The 25,520-nt window shown below is 39.9% G+C and overlaps 1 protein-coding gene across 1 annotated transcript; it reads right to left on the minus strand.

Annotated features, from left to right (window-relative positions):
• Positions 1 to 23,587: 23,587 nt before the first annotated feature.
• LOC127136430 (uncharacterized) lies at positions 23,588 to 25,005 on the minus strand. The gene is made up of 3 exons (XM_051062986.1): positions 24,757 to 25,005; positions 24,499 to 24,673; positions 23,588 to 24,444 (listed from the first exon to the last, which is right to left on the minus strand). Exons 1-3 carry the CDS (start codon positions 25,003 to 25,005, stop codon positions 23,588 to 23,590), a joined length of 1,281 nt encoding a protein of 426 aa, XP_050918943.1.
• Between the last annotated feature and the right edge of the window lie 515 nt (positions 25,006 to 25,520).

The following is a 25,520-nucleotide window of genomic DNA, read 5'->3' on the forward strand; positions in this document are numbered from 1 at the left end:
TAATGATCTCTCTCAGCAATGTAATGATCTCTCTCGGCGATGATCTTCACATTCTCTGCTTCCCTTATCTTCAGTTTTGACTCCCATTCAGCAATGAGAACCCTGACTCTGTCATCCCTCTGATCCCTCACGAGGATCTGCCTCCTCTTCTGATCTTCGATGACCTTTGAGGCTCTGGCTAGCCTTTCCTTAGTGATGTCGTGCTCCTTTGTCGACGATGCTAAGGCTTGGCTGATCTTCCCATAGTAGGCAGTATCCATCTCAAAGCGCTTTGCTTCCAGGGCATGTCGCTTGTCTTGATCTTCCATTCTTACTTTGATCTCTTGATTAGCCATCTGAATCCGAGCAACACTCATCTCCAATTCAGCTTTCTCTGCAAGCAACTGATCTCTGGCTTTCTTCATCTCGAGGAATTCTTCCATACTGACAGAAGAACGCGGACCCTCAATCAAAGGACACCCAGGATCACCTCCCGGAAATGGTAGATGTGTGAGCTCTATCCTCTTCCGAAGCCAATCATCAAATAGAGGGAAATACCGGCTATTGACCTTGCCAAAAGGAACCTTGCCCTTTCGCTGAATGTCGCGCCACTCATCCAATACTTGCCTCAGCTTGGCCTGATTGCCCTCAATCGGGAAGTAAAAGGACCCCTGAATCTCTCGTCCAAGAGGAGGACCCTCCACAGCAAACCCCATCTGTCTCCTGAGAAGCACCGGGTTGTAATTGACGCAACCCTGAACTCCCACAAGAGGCACATTGGGAAGACTCCCACAACTGCATATGAAATCCCGTCCTGCCATACCGTTATGAGTCCACACTATATCAGCAGCCCGCAAACCCATCAATCTGAATGACCACTTGACAGTCGGATCGAGATGAGCAAAAGCACCTCGGGAAGGCAAATACCCCATAAACCACCTGAATAGCATCTGAGCACAACATCGGATCAGACCACCACGCCGCTTCTCGTTCCTGTTATGAACCGAGTAATAGACATCTCTAATCAGAGTAGGGATAGGGTTCCTCTGCATGAACAATCTGATAGCATTATGGCCGACAAAGCTCTTCTGATTAGGAAATAGAATGATCCCATAAATGCTCACAGCAATCAAAGCACAGACCGTCTTCCAATTACCCAAAGCAGCATGTTCCTTGGCCTTAGCCTCCAAGAAACTCAAGTGAAAACCAGGTAACTTGCCCTTCTCCTTCAAACCCTCCTTGGTCATTTCCGGACTCAAATAAAGAGCACGGGAAATCCCAAGGATGTCAGGCTCCACCCTAGTAGCATGGAAAGGAACCTGATCACGGATCTGCATACCCAGGATGCTAGCATAGTCCTCCATCAGAGGCCCCAACAAGTAGTCCGGGAACACAAAACATCTCAGACCCGGGTCATAGAACTGAAGAAGAGTATGAATGGCGCTTCTGTCGCTGTCAGTGAGCCTGAAAACCATCTTCAGAATACCACCATATGACTCTCTGAACATCCCCACATGGTCGGGTGTAATCAATGCTATCATATCTCTCAGCTCGTCAATCTCTAGGTTGAAGAAACTGTAGGCAACATCATGCTTCAAACCGGTCCTCATGTCGGAGCAAAGAAATCTATCAACCAGGATCTCAATCAAAAATGTCCCTGCATATGGATAAACATGTGTTAGATGCAGATAAATGCAGAATGTGATGATGCTGATGAATGAATGCAATGCATAGTGCCATCCTCCGAGTCATCTGAACATCTGTTGCTCTGAATCACAGCCCTGATCTCTGAACCGATCACAACCATCTGAAGGAATATGTAACCACAAATCCAACTCGAGGGTTCCGAAATAAACGGAAGATACATCACCATCATCATCAAACAATCTCTGAACAGATACCCACAATCCTCTGAATCGGCCTGGGGAATCCTGAAATAAACGGATCCCCACTGATAAATAACTCGGACAACACTTCGGCGTCTCTGAAACAAAGGCCCATAAATCCGACTTATAAATATGACTCTGGAACCAATAGTCACCATCTGAACATGCATCTGTACGAATCACCCTCCCCTCACAGGTAAATTCTAATCAGGTCATCCTAAGGCGGATAACAGTCTCGACAATCGGGCAGAGATACTCAATGGGTTTGCCCTTTTGGGTGTGCCATTGTAGCTCTCCTGAGATCGTCTAAACCAAAGATCCGGGAAATGATCGGTCACCAGAGTCAATAGTTCAGATGAAGTGACACAACCAAAGTGGAGTACCCCACAAAGGAAGAGCACTATCAAATAAACCTCGTCCGGCTTGCGGTACATCACATTGCCAAGCACATGTTGACCTAACATGAAGGAGGCAACGTGAGACCACACTAATCCTAGGTGTGTACTCGGGCCTGGGTTTTAGCCCCACTCAGAACACCCACCCCAAAACAGAGGAACCACCTGAACAGAGGACAGCAGAATGATAGTATGATGCATGCAGATATTTATGCAAATATATACACAGTCAGAATAATAAATGCAATAAATAAAGCGGCACAAGCAACCTAAACTATCCTAGAACGCTAGGAGAGACTCGCTTAGGGAAGATGGACCAGCACAGGTCAACATCTTGTAGTCCCCAGCAGAGTCGCCAGCTGTCGCATCCGCGAAAAACAACCGGCGGGCTGAAACAAAAACAACACAGAGCCGCCACCGTGCGTTATTTATCCCAAAAAGGGAAAGGAAACGCTCAGAGTAAACCTGGAAAAAGCATGGTCTCGCGACCAAAGAGAATGGGATCGGGAGTCGGTTACGCAAGGGGAAGGTATTAGCACCCCTCACGTCCGTCGTACTCGACGGGATCCACGCTCTAAAAGAAAGAAAAGGTTGCTAAACAAACATCACACACACACACTGAAGACAACACAGGTGGGGTAAAAGAGGAGAGGGCTCGCTAGGACATCGCGTCCTATGCCTACGTATCTCGTCTGGAACGAGAAACAGAGCTGCCGTAGTTTGGCTCACGCACGCCAAACAAGACACACACAAACACGGGCAAACTTGGAACCCGAACGCCAATCGCTGGACTTACATTGGCTTCCGAACCAAACAAACATAATCAGGATACGGACAGCCAATCGCTGGGCTTACATCCATATCCTGACACACAAGAGGGTTAACAAGAAAACACACACAAAAAAGGAAAAAAAGTGCCCGGAGAGACCTCGCACGGTCTCCTGCCTACGTACCTCATCTGGTATGAGGATCAGGGCGACGTAGTTCCCCTGAACGGGAAAGAAATTCTAACCAGATACAAAGGGAGACACACTACTAAGGAGCTGGACTCGAGCCTAGATGTTATCATGCATCATTGCCCTATGTTATGGTTTCTATCTACCTGCACAACATCAAGCTAATCCTAACCAGGAAAAGCAAAACACACATGCTCAATCAAAATAAAGCAAACATTCACAAGTAGCACACACTATATCCAGTCAAGTGAGGCTCAAACAAGGGTGAGGCTGCAAGAGCAAGCCAGCTGTACAGGGTAGTGTTCGCTCTTAACCCTGACATTGAGAGTCAGGGTGAAGCAGATGAAAGGTGAGTGAAGATGAGACTTCACAGCTCTTATCCCTGGCCAGGGAGAGCTTCAGACAAAGGAGCGTGGGTTCAGAAAGTGGGAACCCTTCTACACTCAAGACTCTGACTCAACTGATCTTGGGTTAATGTCCCAATGCATCAACACAGTGGTGTGAGCAGAGGGACGACTCAACAAGAATAGCAGGGGATGGATTGCACATCCCTTGGGTTCTGCCAATTGCCTTAATCAAGGTCTTTTCCTGCTTGGGGACAAAAATAAACAATCACAATCATTGCCTCTTAAGGAGGACTTCAGACAGGTGCCTGGCCAAGTAACAGGCCAGGCCTTCCAGACTACATGGAGATAAGAGAGTCTACCTCAATTGGTTTATACAACCAAGCAGCAGCACAGCAAGTTCTCAAAGAACTAAAGCGACTATGGTACCTGAAATCAATCTACTTCAGTCAGTATACCAATCACCAAGTCAAAACAAACAGTATAAAAACCAACAGACAATGTGCAATCAAACAATGCAATGTGCAAAGCACAATCAACTCAAGTGAGCCAAGCACAAGCTCAAAGCAAGTGAGCCAAGCATCCTACAAAACACACAAGTTAGTTCACAACAATTAACCAAATTCAATCAACTTGAACTAACATCCTCAAAGTATTTGCTTCTTCAACCTGAAAATCACATCCAAACGTGAGAAACAAGACCACTAGGACAAGCCTAGGGTCAAAAGAAGATGAAAAATTCAAAACAGCAAGTAAAAATTGATCAAAACCAAGATTTATCAAGCAAGAAGAGAATCCAATTGGTCTCACACCAAAACTATGTACCAAATCCATTTCATATACAAAACATGCCAAACTATGCACTTTGGAAACACATTGGAGCAAACAGAATGATCACAATCAAATCAATATCAAAACAGCTCAATAAATTCCACAAAAAATTCAACCCTAAACAGAACACATTGAATGAGTAGCATATCAAATTTCAGGCTATTTGGACAAGTGGAAGTAGGGAAATTAAAATCAGGAAGTCATGGTATGCAAATACAAGCTCAAACAATGCCACAAATCATGTGTCAACTTTAGCCAAGTGCAAAACATAAATGGCATAAGATAAATGAACCACACCAAATACAAAATGAAATTAAACATGTTAAGAATCAATCCACCAAATTTCAACTTCATATGATAAGGTATGAGAATTTTAGAAGTCATGTAAGTTGATCACTCAAGAAAAACCTAAAAATGACTAAACAGAAAACAAAAATTCCAATCAAATAGGAAATGTATCAACAAATCCTACAAAAAACTATGGTTAAACCTAACATACAGATGGAATCACATGCAAAAATTTAGGGCAAAAGACATAGCATAGGCATGGAAACAAAATTCATGAACATGGCATAACATAGTGTGACACACATTTTCACACTCAACTTGATCACATCATATCTTTCAATCCAGAAAAGAAAAATTAGCAAACTATACATCAAAATCACCAGAAAAGAGTCAAGAATATGCATGTAAAATTTCACCAATTTTGGATAAGGCATCATTATTTCATGATCAATATGGCAAAACATACACACAAATGACACATTCAAACAATCCCTAGGCATTTTATTTTTCCACACGTGCACAAAAATATTAAAAATCACCATAAAAAACTACACATCATAAGGAGAATGGTGAAAAAACTCTCATCAAATTTGGACTAAAAATGAAGAACTTATGAATTTTTTAAGATGAATGATCAAATGAAATGAAATTGGAAAAAAGAAAATGAAATAATATGAAATTAAATGTCACAATGGCAATTTTGTAATTCTGAAGCGGCCAGGGCAAAACGCCGCGTTTCATTTTATTCGTTGGCAGCACGCTATTGGCTGGTGACCGCGGGAAACAGCCAATTCAAACTCAAGCCAGGCCAGAAAGATCAAACACGCGTTGGAGCGTGTTCTTGGAGTGTTCATCACATAAAATTCCAGAAAATCACATATGAACAATTTTTCACTAAAACGAACAAATCATACATCGTTGGAACCGTCTAATCACGTACAATCACAATATCCACATGAATTTGTCCAGAAATCAACACACAAAGAGATTCGATCAAAAATAGTTTTGACATCTAAACTTAAATTCCAGATTTCTTCCTTAATACTCAACCAAATTCAACGATTCAAGTTTCATTCTACTCTACACTAGGAGATCTATCAAAGCCATATCATGATTTAGAGAATTACTGAAATCGAAATCTGACCTTATGATGACGGCAGTGATGAATCCGTGTGTTTCCAAGTCCAAAATGCCAAAACAGATGATGCTTGATGCTTAGGAAGGTGAATGGAAGAGTTCTTGTAGCTCAAAGCAACTCCAGCTCGAAGAACTTTCAATTTGCCATGGATGATCAAGCTTTCAACAGTCCAATTCCTCAATGCTATGGCCACGATTTTGTTGAAACAGATGTACACAAGGTCCTGCAGAAGAAGGATCTAGCAAGAAACAGCACAATAGATGATGATTTCAATGGAAATTGTGGAAAAAAGTTTGAAAAAGTTTGAAGGAAATTGAGAGGTTTTGATGAAAAAGTTTGTTAGATCTGAAATTGTGATTTGTTATTATGCTTTTCTGTTATGATTATCCTTTTATACCAACTCCTAATCCAAGAGTTAATCACAATTAGCAAAATTGGAGTGAATTAGCACAAATGCAATTTATGTGTAATGGCCAAAATATCCTTTTCTAAATCAGCCAATGCAACAGTACCAAACCAGTCCAAGCAAGTTCTATTTGATGTTTATGATGTGTTGGAATGAGTTTTGTATGCAAATGCCTTGTATTTTGGAAATTCACTATTTTTCCCACCAATTTTCAAAGTGAACACTTGAAAAATGACTTTTTGCTATGATGATTTTCAATGAAATGTGATGATGCATCATGAAAGTACATGTCAAATATGGTTTGCTCAAAGAAAGATCACCCAATTTGGCCATTCCATTCAAAAGTTACGCCACTTTGAAAATCAACATTTTTGGAAAATGATTTGATCATAACTTGCCAACCACACATGAGAAATGAGTGTTCTTGGACTTTTTGGAAATGGGAGAACAAGATCTTCAACTTTCATGTTGAACAAATTTTCATTTGAAGCATTTTTGGACACGTAATTTTGAGGAGGAAAAGTTTCCATTTTTGGCAGTTTCCAATTACAGGTCACCTGCTATTTTTGGAAACTTTTCATCTGACTTTATTTTCTTCATTCTTGATGTTTGAAATGTCAAATGAAACTTGTTTAGACATGAATGAAGTGTCTCTAACTCTCTCCCACCTCCAAATCCATCAATTTAGGCACAGTTGACCACAGTTGACTTTCTCAATTGATAGATGAATCTGGCTATGCATTGATCAAGTTGAGCCTCAAACTCCTGATGAAATGGCTCAATGATGTAACCCTAGCTTCCATAAGCTCAATATAATCATGAAATGATCCCCATATCCATTGTAGACCCCATTTCCTTGCCAAGTCCTGATTGGCCCACTGCAGATGATTAAACTGATTAGGATTGACCAGTGGTCAAAACCCTAATCCCAAGGTATCTGATCAATCTCTTGGATGATATCAAGACCATGATGATGATGATGTATCATTGCAACCAAGATGAAGCTCAATCTCCTTGAAGAGCCATGAAACCCTAATTTGAATCACAACCCTTAGATGATTAGTGATCCATCCAATGAAACCCTTAGCTTGAATCTCAACCTCTTTATCTTCTGATCAAGACTTAGGAGGATGACTTGCACAATGTAACCACATGATATGCAAATATGCAATGACTAATGACCTACAAAATGATATGTCATATGTTAAGCTAGTCCCAAGAGAGGAGGGCAAATTTTGAGGTGTTGCATATTGCATATTCTTTCTTTCCTGATTCATCTTGCTGACCCAATACACAACCCATGGAATCATCAAGCACAGTCAAATACATAATTAACGGTCTCCCTTCCACAGGCAGAGACAGAATCGGAGGCTCGGACAGATACCCTTTGATACTGTCAAAAGCTTTCTGGCAATCCTCGATCCAATCATGACGCTGATCTTTTTGGAGGAGCTTGAATATAGGCGCACATGTGGCAGTCATGTGGGATATAAATCTAGAAATATAATTCAAGCGGCCAAGAAAACCTCGGACTTGCTTCTCAGTTTTGGGCGCAGGCATCTCTTGTATTGCTTTGACCTTGGCAGGATCAACTTCAATACCTCTTTCCCTGACAATAAAGCCCAATAACTTGCTGGAACAGACTCCAAATGTACACTTGTTCAGATTCAGGCGGAGTTTGTACTTCCTCAAATGCTGAAAAAGCTTCAACAAGTGTTCTACATGTTCAACTTCCGTTTTCAACTTTGCAATCATATCATCAACATACACCTCAATCTCCTTGTGCATCATATCATGAAACAAGGTAGTCATGGCTCGTTGATACGTGGCTCCGGTGTTCTTCAAACCAAAGGGCATTACTCGATAACAGAATGTTCCCCAAGGTGTGATGAATGTTGTCTTCTCCATATCCTCGGGTGCCATTTTAATCTGGTTATAACCGGAAAATCCGTCCATAAATGAGAAGATATTGAATTTAGCCGTATTGTCTATCAACATATCAATGTGTGGTAGAGGAAAATCATCTTTCGGACTAGCTTTATTCAAGTCTCGATAGTCCACACACATTCGGACTTTTCCATCTTTCTTAGGCACATGCACAATATTGGCCACTCATTGAGGATATGTAGAAGTCACCAGAAACCCCGTATCAATTTACTTCTGAACTTCTTCTTTAATCTTCACTGCCATATCTAGATGAGTTCTTCTGAGCTTTTGCTTCACAGGCACACACTCAGGCTTCAACGGAAAGAAATGTTTCACGATATCAGTATCTAGACCAGGCATGTCTTCATATGACCAGGAAAAGACGTCGACATATTCTCGTAGCAACTCAATCAACCCCTTCTTCACAGACTCTTCCAGGAGTGCCCCAATCTTCACTTCACGAACACAATCTTCAGACCCCAAGTTGACTGTTTCCAGATTCTCAAGATGTGGCTGAATGATCTTCTCCTCGTGCTCAAGCAAACGGGTAATCTCATCAGGAATCTCTTCAACATCATCTTCTTCTGCCTCAAATACAGGGAAATCAAATTTGGGAGATGGTGTTGGATCATTATGTTCAATGGGTTTGATCAACCTGCATAATGATTTTGAGTATAAAAGAGATTTCATAATTCAAGCAAGGCAAATCATTATGCAGATGAAAAGATTGATTTTATTCTCTTTTTAAGGTTTTATGGTGATCACCAATTTCATGTAAAAAAGCAAAAAGGAAAAATAATTGGGAAAAACAAACATTTAACATGTGATTATTGAATGAATATCATTGTATTAATCAAAATGTGCCAACAATGTCATCACTTCTCCTTTTGGCATGGGTGAAGGGTTTTTAAGCAAAATCAACACATTACGTGGACTTGTGGATAACTGTTGGAACATCAACAGCGACCCAATTATTGCAGATTCCTCCAGGGATGACAAAGTTGCCAAGATCTTCCTCTTCATCATCTTCCACAATGGCAGCAGCCTCTTGATCTTCGACAGTGTGGATGAAACCACCACTCTGGAACAGCCCACGCTCATTGGAAATACCGGAAGAATACCCTATGCTAGCTCGGGATTTATTATCTTTCAACTTGATCATTTGCCCCAAACCAGTAGTTGCACCATGCTCAATGGCCAACTTTGCATCGTTGTAGGAAGCAAATGAAGAAGGTCTTTTCCTTGAAGGCTCAGCAATAGACAAGGCTTGGAACGGAGTCCCAATCTCATCCTCAACATCTATATAGGAAAAGGAAGATAAATGGCTAACCAAGAGAGCCTTCTCTCCCCCTATCACCACCAACTTCTTATTCTTAACGAATTTCAACTTCTGGTGTAGGGTGGATGTCACAGCGCCTGCCTCGTGAATCCATGGTCTGCCCAACAAAGAGCTATAAGACGGGTGGATATCCATGACCTGGAAAGTGATCTGGAAATCACTAGGTCCAATCTTGATCGGGAGTTCAACTTCACCGATCACGGTTTTCCGCGATCCATCAAAAGCTTTAACTACCACTCCACTCTGCCTCATGGGAGGCCCCTGATATGAAAGTTTGGCCAGAGTGGATTTTGGCAACACATTAAGCGATGATCCTGTGTCCACCAACACATTGCACAAGGCGTCATCCTTGTAACTCGTTGATATGTGTAGGGCCAAATTGTGGTATTTTCCCTCCTCGGGAAGATCAGCATCACAAAAGCTCAAATTGTTGCAAGCGGTTATGTTTGCAACAATGCTATCAAACTGTTCAATGGTGACATCGTGATCCATGTATGCCACGTCCAACACCCTCTGCAAAGCTTCGTGGTGTGGCTCAGAATTTATCAACAAAGATAACACAAATATCTTTGATGGAGTTTGTAGCAGCTGATCAACAATGTTGTATTCACTCCTCTTGATAAGCCTCAGCATCTCATCACAGTCCTCTCTTAAAATGCCAGACTGGCCAACCAGGACAGGAGCTTTCATAGATTTATCAACAACAGGGTCAACACCCTTCACAACAGGATTATTCGAAGAATAAGTCCCCACGGGACTAGCAGGATTAACAACAGTCTTCTTCACAACGTCTTCATGGGGTTTCGGTTGCGCCGAGAAAACACGACCACTACGGGTCACACCACTGACGTCAGAAATGCTTACTACAGAAGTTGAGGGCAAAGGCACCTCTTTCCCATCTTCTAGCATCACAGCGTTGTATCTGTAGGGAACAACCTTGTCAGATACGTACGGGACAGGGCCCGCTGGCTTGATCACAAGAGCTGGAGATACCTTCTTCCTGCTGCCATCATATTTGACGACAACAGGCTCTGGTATTCTGAATACAGGGGATATAACATCAACTTCATCCTCGTTACAATTTTGAAGTATTTCGATCATCCCCTGATCCAGCATCTCTTGGATGTCCTTTCTAACTTGTCGGCATCCTCTTTCATTGATAGTGCACACCTAGCACCTATCATGGTCATGCTCATAGTGACTGTATCCACACAACAGTTTATGCATCTCGACCAAAGATTGCCTGATATCATTAACATACAGGACTTTTTATTTGCCAGGGCAACCCTGGACCATATTCACAGCAGCTTTCCCATGCTCGGGCAATGGGTTCTTCTTTACATTAGGACCTACGTCCTCGAAAAACAATATACTGCTTCTAACAAGGTCTTGCACCTTGGTCTTCAACGGGTAGCAATTTTCCACGTCATGTCCGGGAGCACCGGAATGATATACACAGTATAATTCAGGCTTGTACCACCACCGAGGGTTGGTTGGTACAGCGGGTGGGTCTCGTGGAGTAATCAATTTTTTATCGATCAGAGAAGGATAGAGTTCAGCATATGTCATTGGAATTGGATCAAAAGTGACCCTCTTCCTTTCGTAGCCGGTGTTGGTGTTATTGTTGTTTTGAGGCTGATAGGCTTGCTGTTTTGGACGATGCTGTTGTTGATATTGTTGTTGTTGTTGATAATGTTGAACTTCTCTAAAGGCAGGTGCTATATGAGCCACCTGGTGTTGGCTGACGGTAGGACGCATGTTCTTCCTCTTCAGAGAGGGCCTTCTTTTGATATGGGAGGATACAGCATGTGCCTCTCCCTCTTTCTTCTTCACAAAGCTCTCATATCTCTTTGCTGAAGAGCCTTCATCTCTAGTCAAACGTCCCTCGCGGACCCCCTCTTCCAGTCTCATTCCCATATTCACCATCTCGGTGAAATCTGAGGGAGCACTGGCAATCATCTTCTCATAATAGAAAGAACTTAAAGTCTTCAAAAAGATCTTCGTCATTTCTTTCTCTTTAAGGGGTGGCATTATCTGAGCTGCCAGCTCACGCCATCTTTGGGCGTACTCTTTGAAAGTCTCTTTCTCTTTCTGGGACATCGCCCTCAGCTGGTCCCTATCAGGAGCCATATCCATATTGTATTTATATTGCTTGACGAAGGCCTCACCAAGATCATTGAAGGAACGGATGTTCGAACTCTCCAAACCCATGTACCACCGGAGAGCAGCACCAGACAGACTATCCTGGAAGTAATGGATAAGTAGTTGATCATTGTCTGTTTAAGGTGACATCTTGCGAGCATACATCACAAGATGGCTGAGCGGGCATGTGTTTCCCTTATACTTCTCAAAGTCAGGTACTTTGAATTTGATAGGGATCTTCACGTTGGGCACAAGGCACAACTCAGTAGCACTTTTACCAAAAAGGTCTTTACCCCTCAGAGTCTTCAGTTCAATGCGCATCTCAAGGAATTGGTCTTTCATCTCGTCCATCTTTTCGTAAACATCTGGGCCCTCAGATGGCTCAGAATGATAGATGGTGTCTTCCACTCTGGGTAAGGTGTGCACAACGGGAGGTGGCACAGAAAGGACCGGGCTAGATGCCGGCAGAGAAGCGAGAGTTGGAGCAAACCCCTCGGGCACAAAGTTGGCAGGCATTCCCCAGGGGAACCCGGCTGGCATAGTAGGCGCATAATGGGGTGTTGCAGCAGGCACAATAGAAGTTGTAACTTCATATATAACCGTCATCGCGGGAGGAGTTGCAGGAGTAGGCGAAGCTTGGCTCTGAGCGGCCAGCACTGACTCCATCATGGCAGTCAGCCTAGCAATCTCGTCTTTCAGTTTCCGGTTCTCTTGCTCTAGATGCTCCATTAGTCTTGGAAGATTGGCTCTTGTGTTATACCGATGCGTCAGCTTGTCTTCAAAATAAATGAAGAGCAAAGAGTTAGACCATTGAGCTGAGCAAAACCTGCTTATGCATATGATGCATGCAATGTTTGTGCATATGATTTGTTTTTATTTAAGGAACTTTATAGAGATGTATTTGCAAATATTTGAAAATATTAATCTTTTGAGACATATATGGAATGCATATAGCAATAATATTTGGAAAACTTTTTACACCAATGAAGTAGTACAGTTTTGGTAACCAAATACAATACAAGAGGAAAGGAGAAATAATATCCTATGGAGCCCTAGAAGCAATCGTCCAAAGCTCTCGAGATTGGAAGATAAGCTGCACGAAGCCTCTTCACCTCTCTCTCATAAGCTGCTTCCATATCTGCCTTCTCCTTGGCGAGCCGATCATACTTCCTCTTCCAAAACCTGGATGACTGGGGAAGAAGAGAAGTAACCATATCATCAGGCTCATCAATAACCTGATGCTCTAGAAACTCTATCACTGCATCTTTATCTCTGAGCTGCTGAAGTAGTTCCTTTCGCTCACGAACCCATGCACGCGACCGATCTTCATCTCTCTACTCCTCTACTCCTTGGTTAGGAAGGGTTGAAGGCCCAACCATAACCATAGGTGTAGGTCTCGGATAGTCATATGGCATGTGGTACTCGAGAGCCCTCTTCCTCACCCAAGCGGTGTAGGGTTCCAAAGCAATGCAATTCTTCAAACCAAGCTCTTTCCATCCCTTCCTATGAACTTTGCGCCAGGCACGGACCATCCTCTCCTTCAAGTTCTGGGGATCTTTACCCTCTTGAAAGAACACACCTTCCAACAGAATGTTGTTAGGTTTATCCTTTAAGGGGAACCCAAGCTGATGGCGAGCTAAAATAGGGTTGTAGTTAATTCCACCACATGTACCAAGAAGAGGCACATTGGAGAACTCACCACAAGAGTCAATAATCTAGACACCATCATACACACGGTTATACCAAAAGATACCATCATTAGTGAGAGACATAAGTCTCGTAGACCACCGTAGACATCCTTTGTTCTCCTTGAAGGCAAGCGTCTGTGGCAAGTGCGAAATAAACCACTTGTACAACAGAGGCAAACAACACATAATGGATTCACCGCCCTTTGCATTCCTCATATGCAAAGAGAAATAAGTGTCACCCAACAGAGTCGGAATGGAATTAAGAGTAGAGAAAATCCTAATAGCGTTCACATCCACAAAATTGTCGATGTTGGGAAATAACACTAGCCCATAGATGAGAAGTACAAATATGGCTTTAAAGGCGTCCTCACTCATGGCCTTCCCAAACAAATTAGCTTGGGCAATGAGAAAATCCGATGGGAGACCTTGAATTCCACCTTTGGTAGTCATATGAGCAACAATCTCATATACATCCATGTGAAGCAAGTCAGCAATCTCTTGGGAACAAGGAACCCTCTCCAAGCCACTGAACGGCAACTGATCCAAGATAGGTATACCCACAAGATAAGCATACTCCTCAAGTGTAGGCAAAAGTTGGAAATCCGGAAAAGTGAAGCAACGATACAGCGGATCGTAGAATTGCACTACTACACTCATCAGACCTTCATCCACCTGAGTAGAAAGAATAGACAGAAGCTTCCCATGACGAGCTTTGAATCCAAGGGATCTAATACATAAGATGTCAAACTCCTTAACTCTTTAAAGTCGGGTTGTCTGAAACTGTACTTCTTCATATTCCTTCTTTGCTTATCCATGTCTGAAAATTTGCAAATAGACCTCTTAAGTTCCTTGAAATTTTTTATTGTTGATGATATGGATGCAAATGAATGCATGAATGCATGGATGCAACAATCACACTCAAGGATCAAGCAAGTCACGCCACACAAAGGTCACGGGATGGCTCAAGTCATCCTCAATATCAATTATCCATTTTGGTGGATTATGGTTTACACCTTATCAACACCCAAGTTCCATTGATATTGAAGATATAAGAGAACGGATCAACCGCGAATCAAGGGTTTGTTGCAAGTCACGAGCATGGAGTCTCGGTCAAGAACCATCCAATAGGAATGTACTATGGTTAAACCTGACAATCATGTTCTAAAAAGGTCCTCATAGTCATCATCTCATCTTTTGGATATTATCGGATAAAACGACTACTCGTATTCCAAAAATATTCTCAAGAGAGAAAAGCTTGGACAAATATTGTCAGAAGCGGTCCAAAGATCAGAAAAAAGAATGTCATCACCAAAGAGCCATATGTCTAATGGGTAAGAGAAAGAGCTCAAATAGTCAAGATCCCTTTCTTCTTTGAGTCCTCATCATTCACTCCAATACTAGAGCCCGAGCCAATATTATGAGAAGATGTTAAAAAGCTCACAGATAAGATCAAAGAGCTTGAATTGGAGAATACTCTACTACGAGCCCATCTCAACCAAGCCAAGCAAAGAAACGAAGACCTAGAAGATGAGAGTAAGCAAATTAAAGGGAGTTTTGAGAATATCAAGAAGAGGATAAGGGATGAAAATGGTGAAATAGAATGGGTCAGTGGTGCCCTCTTAGGAGCTAATTCTAAGCTCAGTGGTCGCAATGGTGAGTTGGATTGAGCTTGACATGTTGTCCAATATTCAGATAAGACTTTAGATATATCCAACTTAGCCAAGAAGGATGCACAAAGTAACTATGAAGCTAAAATCCTTAAGTTGAGGAAGACTATCAAGGAGTATCAGGATTACTCATCCCGTGAGCAATTGGAAAAAGACAAGATACATCGAGTCTACCTTCAGGAGAAGATTCAATTAGAAAGAGCTTATGAGCAAATCGAAAACATGAAGGCTGGGACTTTTGATGAAGTTTACCAAGAGCTGAGAAACAATTGCAAACATTGGGAGGATGCCTATCGAAGAATAGAAGGTGCCATAGCTGAAAGGGATGCCATCATTAGGAACCTGCAAGGTCTCTATACATAATGGAAGAATAAGTACGCGAGCATGGCCATCTTGGCCAACTAAGCTCTTTAGTATTTCCCCAACAAGATGAAAGAGGCCAATCTAATCATGTGTCCAGAAAACACTCCTCATCAAGTCTACAACTTTGTAAAGTATTGCAAGAAGACTTTGGTTGAACTTATTGCCGATGTTGAAGCTCCTCGTAAGACTCAAGTAGTCACTTTCAAAGTTACCTTGTAATTCGAAGTGTTCCTAATTGTAGCGGGGTATTCGTTACCTTATGGTTTATTGACTAAACCAAAAGTAAACATACAATTCGAGTCGCCACCGCACTTTTATTTATCCAAAGGAAGGTTAAAAAGTGAACAAAAACCAAGTAAGAAGTTTTATCAAATCAAAAACTAATAAAAAATATCAGAGATCTAGGTAAGGGGGTTGGTTATGAAATGGGAAGGTTTTACGCACCCAAAACATCCTTAGTACTCTAAGGGAACCCTTTTTGCAAATGTGTATTGTAGGTTGGTATTTATGAAAATATGTGCAAAAGATTGGGGGGATGAGAAAAGAATATACATCATATTTATAATTTTGTTGTTTGAATGGATGAACCCATTGCTTACGTACCATCACAAAGGTAGGATCAAAACCTCGTAGTTCGGGGTAAAAATCTCAAAATATTGGTGAATTGATTTAATCAAAACTCTTAAGGTCTTTTATTATCAAAGGGAAAAACTCAACCTAAACCAACAATCCACCATGTGAGGAGAGCTTCAACATACTAGTGAGGGATCAACCCTATAATAAGTATGGAAGACTTATAGTCCAATCACTAAGGATAATGTGAGGTTTACATCAACCACTATGATAACTCAAACCTATGGCTAATGTTTATGAAAAGTTTTAACAAAGGTGGCCATTGGAACCACAAAAACAACTTAAATTGAGTTGTATTTACAAGTTAAGTGTATTTACAAAGTGAGGTCAAAGTTGAATTAATGTTTATTCACAATGAGTATTAATGAAAAGAGTTTTAAAAAAATCAAAGGCATAAGGCCTAGGTTTCTAATTTGAAACAAAGTCAAAGTTTGCACTTAAATGAGTTTGGCTTGGGTTAAAGTGGAGAGAAGAAGAGAAGGGCTAGTCCTAAAGCATGCAAAGATAAGAGAAGAGATAAAACCCTTGGAGTTCCTTTTCTTGAGATCATAAAGATGATTCAAGATGCTCCTTTCCTTTGGACTTAGCAAACAAACAAGCAATCACACAATATTTGGATTCAAGCTCCTAGGATCTCCATTTGGCTTGTCTCTCTTAACTTGGCTACTCATGACAATGGTCCTTCTTACTATCTCAAGATGGAATCCCTATCACACAAGAACAAACATCAAAAAGTTCACAACACAATAAGAGGAATGGACAAAGAATGAGTTTAGATTAGGGGTCCTTTGAAGTCAACTTTAAGATTTAGCATTCTAAAGGCATGAGGCCTAGTTGCTCTTCAACAAGTTTAGCATTCTAAAGGCATGAGGCCTAGTTTCTCTTGAACTTCTTTAAGCATAGGTAAGGTCCTAATTCTAAGCTCTTTCTCCTTTTTGCATTGGGTTCACTCAAAACAAAGACAAAACATACACAAAGCAACAATATGTTTATATACAATAATGAGCTCAAATGAGCAAAATGAAAATGACATAAACATAAAATATGAGCTTAAGTGAGCAAAGTAAAAAACAATATAAATAAATGAGCAAGAAATAAATTACATTAAAGTAAATTGCAAGAAATTAAATGCTTGAATTAAAGTTAGTAGTTAGTAGTTAATGTTAGTGTGTCATAAGACAATTTAGCGCTATGTTAAGCAATCGTAAGTGGACCAATGTAGTAGTCACACCTATCTGAGGCCGGTCAATAAAACTATAGGTAAATAAACACAAGTTAGAGATCATGACTAGTAAGCCAAGCTCCTACAACTTTCCATGCCAAAAGAAAAGAAGAAAGGCCTTGTATGGACTTTAGGTTTTTTGCTTGACCAAGAAGCAACCTATCTTGGACACAAAGCAACTCACTTGATCTTTGATCAAGTTGAGTTTGATTTGGATCAAAGAAGGTTAAGCCTCTCATATGTCAAGACCAACCACAAGTCATTAACTCATTGGCTAAAATAAAAAGAAGAAGATGAAGATGAAATGAAATGGACAAAGAAATAAAGTGTCAAACACAAAAGGTCTAATGTGAATCAAATCATCATCAACCAATGGTAAACAGAAGAGAAATGAAGATTAGAAGTCAACAAGTCAAATGTATTTTTTTGGTACTTTTTGGAATTAAAATAAATGCAAAATTAAAATGGACAAAATATGGTCAAACCTCAAATTCAATTCAAATCAACTTGGATAAGTCCAATTAAATTCTCACAGGTCTAACATGGTCAAACAAGGTTTGACAAATTTTCTCAACAATTTTTGAAAACAGAAACTATTTTAAAACAATTAAAAACAATGAAAAATAACACAAATGAATTAAAATCTCAAATCAATTAAGAAATTGATGAGATTGTTTTTCATAGACTTGTCATGATCCATATGTGTTAAGAAAATATTTTTGGATTTTTCAGATATCAAAAAGTATTTAAAATGAATTAAAAACTATTAAAAATAAAATAATTCACAAAAAATATTAAATGAAGTCACAAAAATAATTAAAAATCAGATTATGAAACTAGATTTTTCAAGAATTTTTTTGCCATTGATCTCATATTTTTGTGACTTCAAATAAAATAGTTATGAATTTTTGAAATTAAAAGGAATTAAAAGAAATAAAACAGAAATAATAAAAATAACAAAAATCAAGAGCGCTTGGATGATTTTCGTTAATTGACGTGGCATCATCCAAGGGCTAAGAGGCGCTGATGTACCATGTTCCAAAGTCAAGCGCGCAACACACTCATTTAAAACAAGTCAGCCAAAGCAATGGACAAGATTAGATCATTTGGCCAAGATCCAAAGGACCAGACTCATCCACGTGGGGATGGTGTTGGAAACCACCATCTTCTCCGGGCAGAGAACAAACTTCGGCCACCACGCGCAGGTTTTTGAACATTAACCAAAATACAAAAGCCAGGTACCAAAATGAAGTTGGGGTGATGTACATCACCCCTATAACCTTAGATTTTCCTCAAAGTCTCTATTGAATGAGAAATCTGAGCTTGAAAATCAAGGTGGGCAAACTGAAATATCTCAAATCATGAAATTAAGACCACCACTGGCCTGCCTCTTGCTCGAGGACTTCAGAAAACAATTCAAACTCAAGCAATTCACATCATGGAGCAAGATTTAGATCAAAACAGTTTGATGATATACCTTTGAAGTACAACTTTAAACAGCACGATCTGCTCAAGTTCTTGCTTCCAATTTGATCTTGAGATGATGAGGATGCAAGGCTAAGGAATTAAAACTTGAAGATCAACTAGGGATGTTGAAATTCAAGCTTGAAATTGAGAAATAAAAATTGGAATTCCTTTGAGTGAGGTTAGGATTTGAATTTTGCAGGGTTTCAGATCACCTTGAGGTTGAGATTTGAATGAGCAAGGCCATGTATTTATAGCTGGAGATGAGGCATTGAGGTTATTTGCTCGTGTGCATGAGAATTGGGTCCTCCATGCATGGGCCTGTACAGGCGCATGTGAGGCCCAAAATTGAATGAAATTGCAAGATGAGATCATTTGAAGATGGTTTGGACGTGCACATGGCCCGGCATTAGCTTGCATTTCAAGTTTCAATGTGAATTGCATAATTGAACATAAACCTTTAGCTCTTCGAAAGTCCCACATGGAAACTCCAAACATGGTGGTGTGAGTAATGGTTGGAAAGCTCTTGACATAAGGAACAAAAGCTATGTTGGGCAAAAATCCATTTGTAGTTTGGAAATTTATGAAAATTGGCCTTGAAGTTTGAGGTACAAAACATGTCTAGGTTTCCTTTGAAGTTTTTTTACCAAAAGTGATCAACTTCAAGCGCTTCGGCTTCATTGATGAAAGCCTTAAATGGAAACACCTCCAACATATAAGTTGTATATCCTTTCAAGATAATCAATTTGGACTTAAATTTTGCATCATTTGGATTTTTTATGAGAAAGTTATGGGTACTTGAAGTTGGACATTTTCAAAATTCAATGGTTTTGGTCCTAAGTGACCTATAATGTTTTGTATTATCACATGTGTTTATTTTAGGATTATGAAATTTTGTCCAACATAACATTTGAAGTATACATATTAATCTTTCCAATTCAATTGGTCTCACCTCAAAATCATGAAAAATAAGGAAGTTAGGTCCTTGGGAAGTTGACCCAAAATTAGGGTTTTAGTCAAAATGACCTATAATGTTTTGAAATGAAAGATGACCTTACAAGTTTCAAATGGATTTCTGATGAACATTAAAGTTGTTCATATGGTTCTTCAGAACATGTTTTATCTTGGGGTCATCTTCATTTGACAAACACGTCAAACGTTAGGTCTCAGGGATCCTCAGTTTAGTCAGATGACTTGACTGGTCAACTTCTCAAGGCCAAACTTCAAATCTTGATGAATGAATGATTGAGAATACTCACATAGGCTCATATATGCATAAAATAATGAATGGGAGAACTTACCTTGATTAAATTTGATCATAGGTTGAGATTGCTTCATGGGCAAGGCACAGTCAAAGCACAGTTGAATTAGGGTTTCCTTGGGAAACAAACCTCAAGCCCTTTGGGTTATATTGATAAAATTGGCAAATTGAGATACTTGGGAGACATATATGATGATTAGGAACTTTGTGGACCATTTTCATGCTTGTTCTCATCCTCAATTGTCCACTTCATTAAGCATAGGAGCCTCCTAGGAGCAGGGGATCACATGATCACTTGAGCTTCAAAACAAAAAGAGTTAGTGACATATTCTTGTGCTTTTGGTTAGTAAACAAGTAAGAAAAGCAATACAATACAATTCAAGCATGCTTGGTGGTCTCAAACCACTCACACAAGACCCAACCCTAGGGTAAATGAGCCACACATGTTATGATCCTTGAGGCAATGCAATGAGCAATGATGCCATGAGGGATCTTAGGGTCAAAATTAGGGTCTTACACTAATTCAAAGAGGTTTGTCACTTTATCTTTCATGTGCTTGTACTTGATTCCAAAAAATGATGAATAAAATGAGTTTCATGTTTCAATTTGTGTGTTTTTCATTTTTATGATTACAATTCCAAATAACAATCTTAGCAATAAATAACAAGATTACTAAAGAGATTTTTCAATAATAAAAAAAAATTACAAACACTTTCATGCATCATTCATATATCATATTGCATTTCATGAAGACAACACCAATGAACTCACTATTACTTGGACTTTTATCAAAATAACTAGTGTCACTAAGCTGATTACCCGACATCTGTTTTAAACTAAAAGCATGTCACAGATCACCATGGAAGAACTGCAGAGATGACAGGAAGCAATAAGCATGAAAGTCAACTAGCTGAAGACTCAGATGAGCCTGATCATGGAAATCCTATAGGCAATGATGAAGAAGGAAGGAAATCCCATGCCAATTGTTGTACCAGAAGTAGTCATTCCCGTGAACATGTCTGACTCTACTCCACATCAGGAGTTGCCTCGTGGATATCATCCATAACCTAGACCTGCAAGACCCCTTATCAACAGCCATTTCCTATTCCCCAACCAAGGCAGAGGAACCCAGTGCAGAGTTAGTATCCAAATCAGCAGCGAAACTTTAATCAGCAGGGTAGACATGGACCAAGAAGGCCTCCAAAGTAGTTTTATCCAATGCCTATGTCATACGGTCGACTTCTCCCTACGTTGCTCAGTAGCTCGACGGTTCAGCTAAGGGAAGCTAAGGCTCTTCCAACACTTCTTCCTCTAGACTATGATCTAAATACCAAATGTGTATACCGTTCTGGGACATCTGGACACTCAATTGAGAACTGTAAAAGCTTCAAGCACAAACTGAAAGACCTGATTGATTCAAGGGTTATTATTTTCACACTACAAGGCCTGAACATGGTGTACACTCACATGAGAGCACATATGCAATGCCATGATCAATGCAAGTGGAAGCTATGGTGGATTTGAAGAGTCTACATCAATGGGAAGAGTTTGAGAAGGATCTCCATGAAGATTGCCATGTCAATTTTTGCAAGCATAATAACTCTAGTCTGTAGATGGGAAGTGAGGCCAATTACGCTAGTATTCATTAGTTTGGTCAATCATTTTCATGTGTAATTTTCTTGTTTGTCATTTTGTAATATTCACTTGTGATAAACTTATTGGTTTTTGAATAATAATGACATTGAAATAAATATGCATATTTTTTAATAAATCCATTCGTGTTCACTCATACTTTATTTTGTTAGCATCTAACTTTTGTTTGAGAAAAATCAAGAAGAGAATGATGAAATTAAAAAAACATGAAATTACTACACGTATGCTTTTGAATAAAACCATGCTGATGATGTAAGGCATTGCTTCAAATCCCCAAACACCGGAGGTAGAAGTAAGATAATCCCTAGTCAACCCCGTTCGAGCCAAGGAGTAGGAGTTTCTTTCTGAACATAAAACCCTCAATATTAACCTGGGGCAGGGTAGTCGTCAGTTAGTTTGGCCACACGTTCAAACTTCAAAAGAGGAGTGTTCTATATGAGGATCAACCATACCATATCCCTCATGAGAGGTCGGAAACTACAAATACGTAACTGTTGTCCCTCACCAGTAGAGGAACGAGGCAGTCACAATATCTTCTGAAGTTTTGGCAAGCAAATCCCTGATATTGTACACAATGTCACGACCTCAGGGTTTGCACATTATCACACCATAAACAATAACAGGATTAAAATAACAGTATGATAGTAAATAACATAATTAGTTGTTAACCCAGCTCGGTGCAACGTCACCTACATCTGATGGCTACCAAGTCAGGAAGGAAATCCACTATCACATAATTAGTTTGAAGTCCTGAACAACCTCGGGTTTTACAGAGTTCTCACCTAATCTTTACTCGTGGAAGTTTCTATCTAGGACACTCCTAGATATGAGATCCCTCTCACTTCCCTCAACCACACGACAACAAACAATAGACAAACACAATCCACTTTTGCTTAAAAGTTTATGAGGGATTATTAGTTTCACCTCAATACACCTGGTCCAATTCAAGTATCAAGGAGATACTCGAATCGCTCACACAAAGCACACACACGAAACCCTAATGATAACAATATATTGTACTACTTTGATGCATTCTTAGGTTTATAACTACTCTTTAAATATCAATGAAGAGGCATGGGCTTTAGTCTTGATTTGAAGCAGATCCAAGATCTTTGCACAATCTTCTAAAAATATGAGCTCAATCAAATCAGATGTTTCCTAAAATGTCTTGACATTGTTACTTCGTATATAAGTCAAGACACAATATTCTTCAGGTACCAGGAAAACGCTCAATAATATACATGAACTAAATCTTTAGAGAATCTTTAGGTAAAACATTAAAGAGACTAAATCTCACAAGATGCTTAAGCTCGGTCACGCTGTAATGTTGAAACAACATGTCAGGATATCTTATTTAACATCTGTCAAAAATACTTGTTATTATAAAATGCAGCCAATCACAATATGTCAGACCTAACAATCTCCCCCTTTGGAAAATTGTGGCTAAAACAATCTTTGCAACGACCAACAGATAAGAAGATTAGAAACAAGGATATACATCAGCAAGAAAACATACGACATCCTTTTTCACACAAAACACCATAGGCAGACGCAGCGAACAACATGTGTCATACTGTATAATACAACCAAATTTTTTCCCTTTTAGATAGGATGTCAGGACATTGTTCCTGACATATGAACATCATGAACAACATGAATACAAGTTTCAGGCGCTCCCCCTGAGTATCAGGCGTAGGAGCTGAGTTACCCCAAGGGTTACTCCCCCTCCATACATGCACATGCTCCCCCTCAAGGAGTAAGAGGGACTAAGAGGCAGAATGCAGTACACACTACAAGCAACAACACCATACATACTCCCCCTTTTTAGCCATAAAGTTGACAAAAATCATACTAACCAAAACATCAATGTTAGCAAAACAAAGTCAAGAGAGTTTACAAACCAAACAAACCCAAGAGCACTTTTAAAGTGAACACAAAAAATTATCCAAGTCATATCCCACAAAAGAAACAAAAGAATAACCAACACACAAAATAACTATAGAACTTTAATCCTCATCACTGCTGGTAGCATCTTCATCATCACTTGCGTCATACCCAACTTTATTTTCTTCTTCCTCATCTGTTCCATCACTTTCCAAATCTCCTTCTTCTTCAGATAGGGCCTTAATCAACATTTTAATCTTGCTTTTCCTTTCAGTACAAGTTTTTATAGTTTCATCCAAGGTCTTGCAGGAATCTTTTAGCTTTGCTAGGATGCATATTCTATTAGTAGGCCTTGTAGGAGTTTGTCCAAATGTCATGACAATGTTTGGGACATGTTTCCCAGTGAACAACTTATAATGCAATGAGAGGGGAGGGTCCCTTTTGCATGTACTGTTAGAGTTGATTAAGATACTAGGGTGTTGACTCATGATAACCCCATAGACCAATGATGGAAAGGCTATTGGCATTTTCACAGCATAAGAGGCATCATGCTTTATAGTTTGATCAAAAAAATAGGATCCAAAATCAAAATTTGACTTGGTCCCAACAATATAGATAAAATTACCTAGCCTAGTAGCTATATTGGAGGTGTGATTTGTTGGAACCCAATTTGCAGATCCAATTCTATGGAGAACAACATACTTGACACTCAAGGCACTAGCAGACAATTTCCCTTTCCTTGGCCATTCCTTCATTTTCTTAGTAGTAATCTCTCTACAGATGACATTTTCAGAGACTTCAATTTCAGCTTGTTCTTCTTCATTTCTGCCCAAGAACCTGTTGATTACTTCGGGAGAAAAATCCACACATCTTCCTCTGACATACACTTTTCTAAACTCCTTGCTCCTCTTGTTGTCACACTTCTTGGAGATGTTCATAATAAATTCTTTGACAAGCATTTCATAGCACTTGCCAAAAACTGTTACAGTTTTCATTAATCAAGCTTTTTGAATCAGACTCAACACCTCATTACATTCAAAAGTATTTTCCCCCAATTCCCTTTCCAGTGCTAATATTCTTTGATAAACAAATTTCCATTCTTCAACATTCTCCATGAAGTGAAATGAAATGTTGTTAAGTGGAACTTCAGGAATATTAACTGGTATCTTCTTCCCTGAGGCTTGCTTTCTAGAAGTAGAGATGATGTCCTGAACATTGTGTTCTACATCATGATCAGATTCACTAGACTCAGAGGGAACTCCTTCCTTTTCAGGGATTTCTTCTTAGATACAAGAGTCACCACCTTACTCCATCTTTTTGTGGGACCAACACTTGCTTTGTTCCTGACAGATTTGAAGGGTGTGCTACAGGATCCAAAAACTTGGCATTTCCTGTTAGTCAACCTTTTAGCTATACCAAGAGCCAGTCTTTTCCCAATAGGAACATCATAAGAGTCCAGTTCATCAACATTAACAATGTCAGTAGATTGATCATTTTTCTCAACAAGGTTTTTATCTTTGTCATCCAACTCATTAGTCATTTCTCCAGACCTTTATTTGTCTTGCGATTTCTTAGAAGACAGAGTAGGTGCATTCACATCAGATTTATCTTTGGGTTTCTCAATATTATTATTAGGTGGGGCCAAGGATGTGGAGACATCCGACACGGCATTTGTCTTGGGGTCAATCCCCAACGCTTGACAGATTAACATAAAATATTCTTATCAACATCATATCTGTCAGCAACGATCATGCTCGATTTACTCAAGGTAGTTACAGATCTAGGTCTATTGCTGGTTTCATAGGCTTCAACATCTTCCATAATAATTGTCACAATGGGACAATCTTTAGACACATCAACATTAGATCCAATGTTGATGGGATTGAGATACAAACTAGTCATGGACTGGGGTTTCTTCATTATAGTAGGGGGTTCAAGACCATTCATATTTCTAGCAGTCATGGAGGGAGTGGAAAAGGTACTTGCTTTAGAAGGGTTGTCTTTCCTTGAAGATGAAGTTCTAGCATTTCTCATAGGAGTTGCATGCACAAGGAC

The sequence above is a fragment of the Lathyrus oleraceus genome, chromosome 4, assembly GCF_024323335.1.
Source record: "Lathyrus oleraceus cultivar Zhongwan6 chromosome 4, CAAS_Psat_ZW6_1.0, whole genome shotgun sequence".
Classification (NCBI taxonomy): Eukaryota; Viridiplantae; Streptophyta; class Magnoliopsida; order Fabales; family Fabaceae; genus Lathyrus; species Lathyrus oleraceus.

Excerpts from the sequence above, each read along its gene's own strand:
- LOC127136430 (XM_051062986.1), bottom strand. The coding sequence starts at position 25,005 with ATGACTAATGAGTTGGATGACAAAGATAAAAACCTTGTTGAGAAAAAT. Across the intron at positions 24,674-24,756 it reads GGAGTAAGGTGGTGACTCTT|GACATCATCTCTACTTCTAG; the intron begins GTATCTAAGAAG and ends CACAATGTTCAG. Across the intron at positions 24,445-24,498 it reads GGGGGAAAATACTTTTGAAT|TTTTTGGCAAGTGCTATGAA; the intron begins GTAATGAGGTGT and ends AAACTGTAACAG.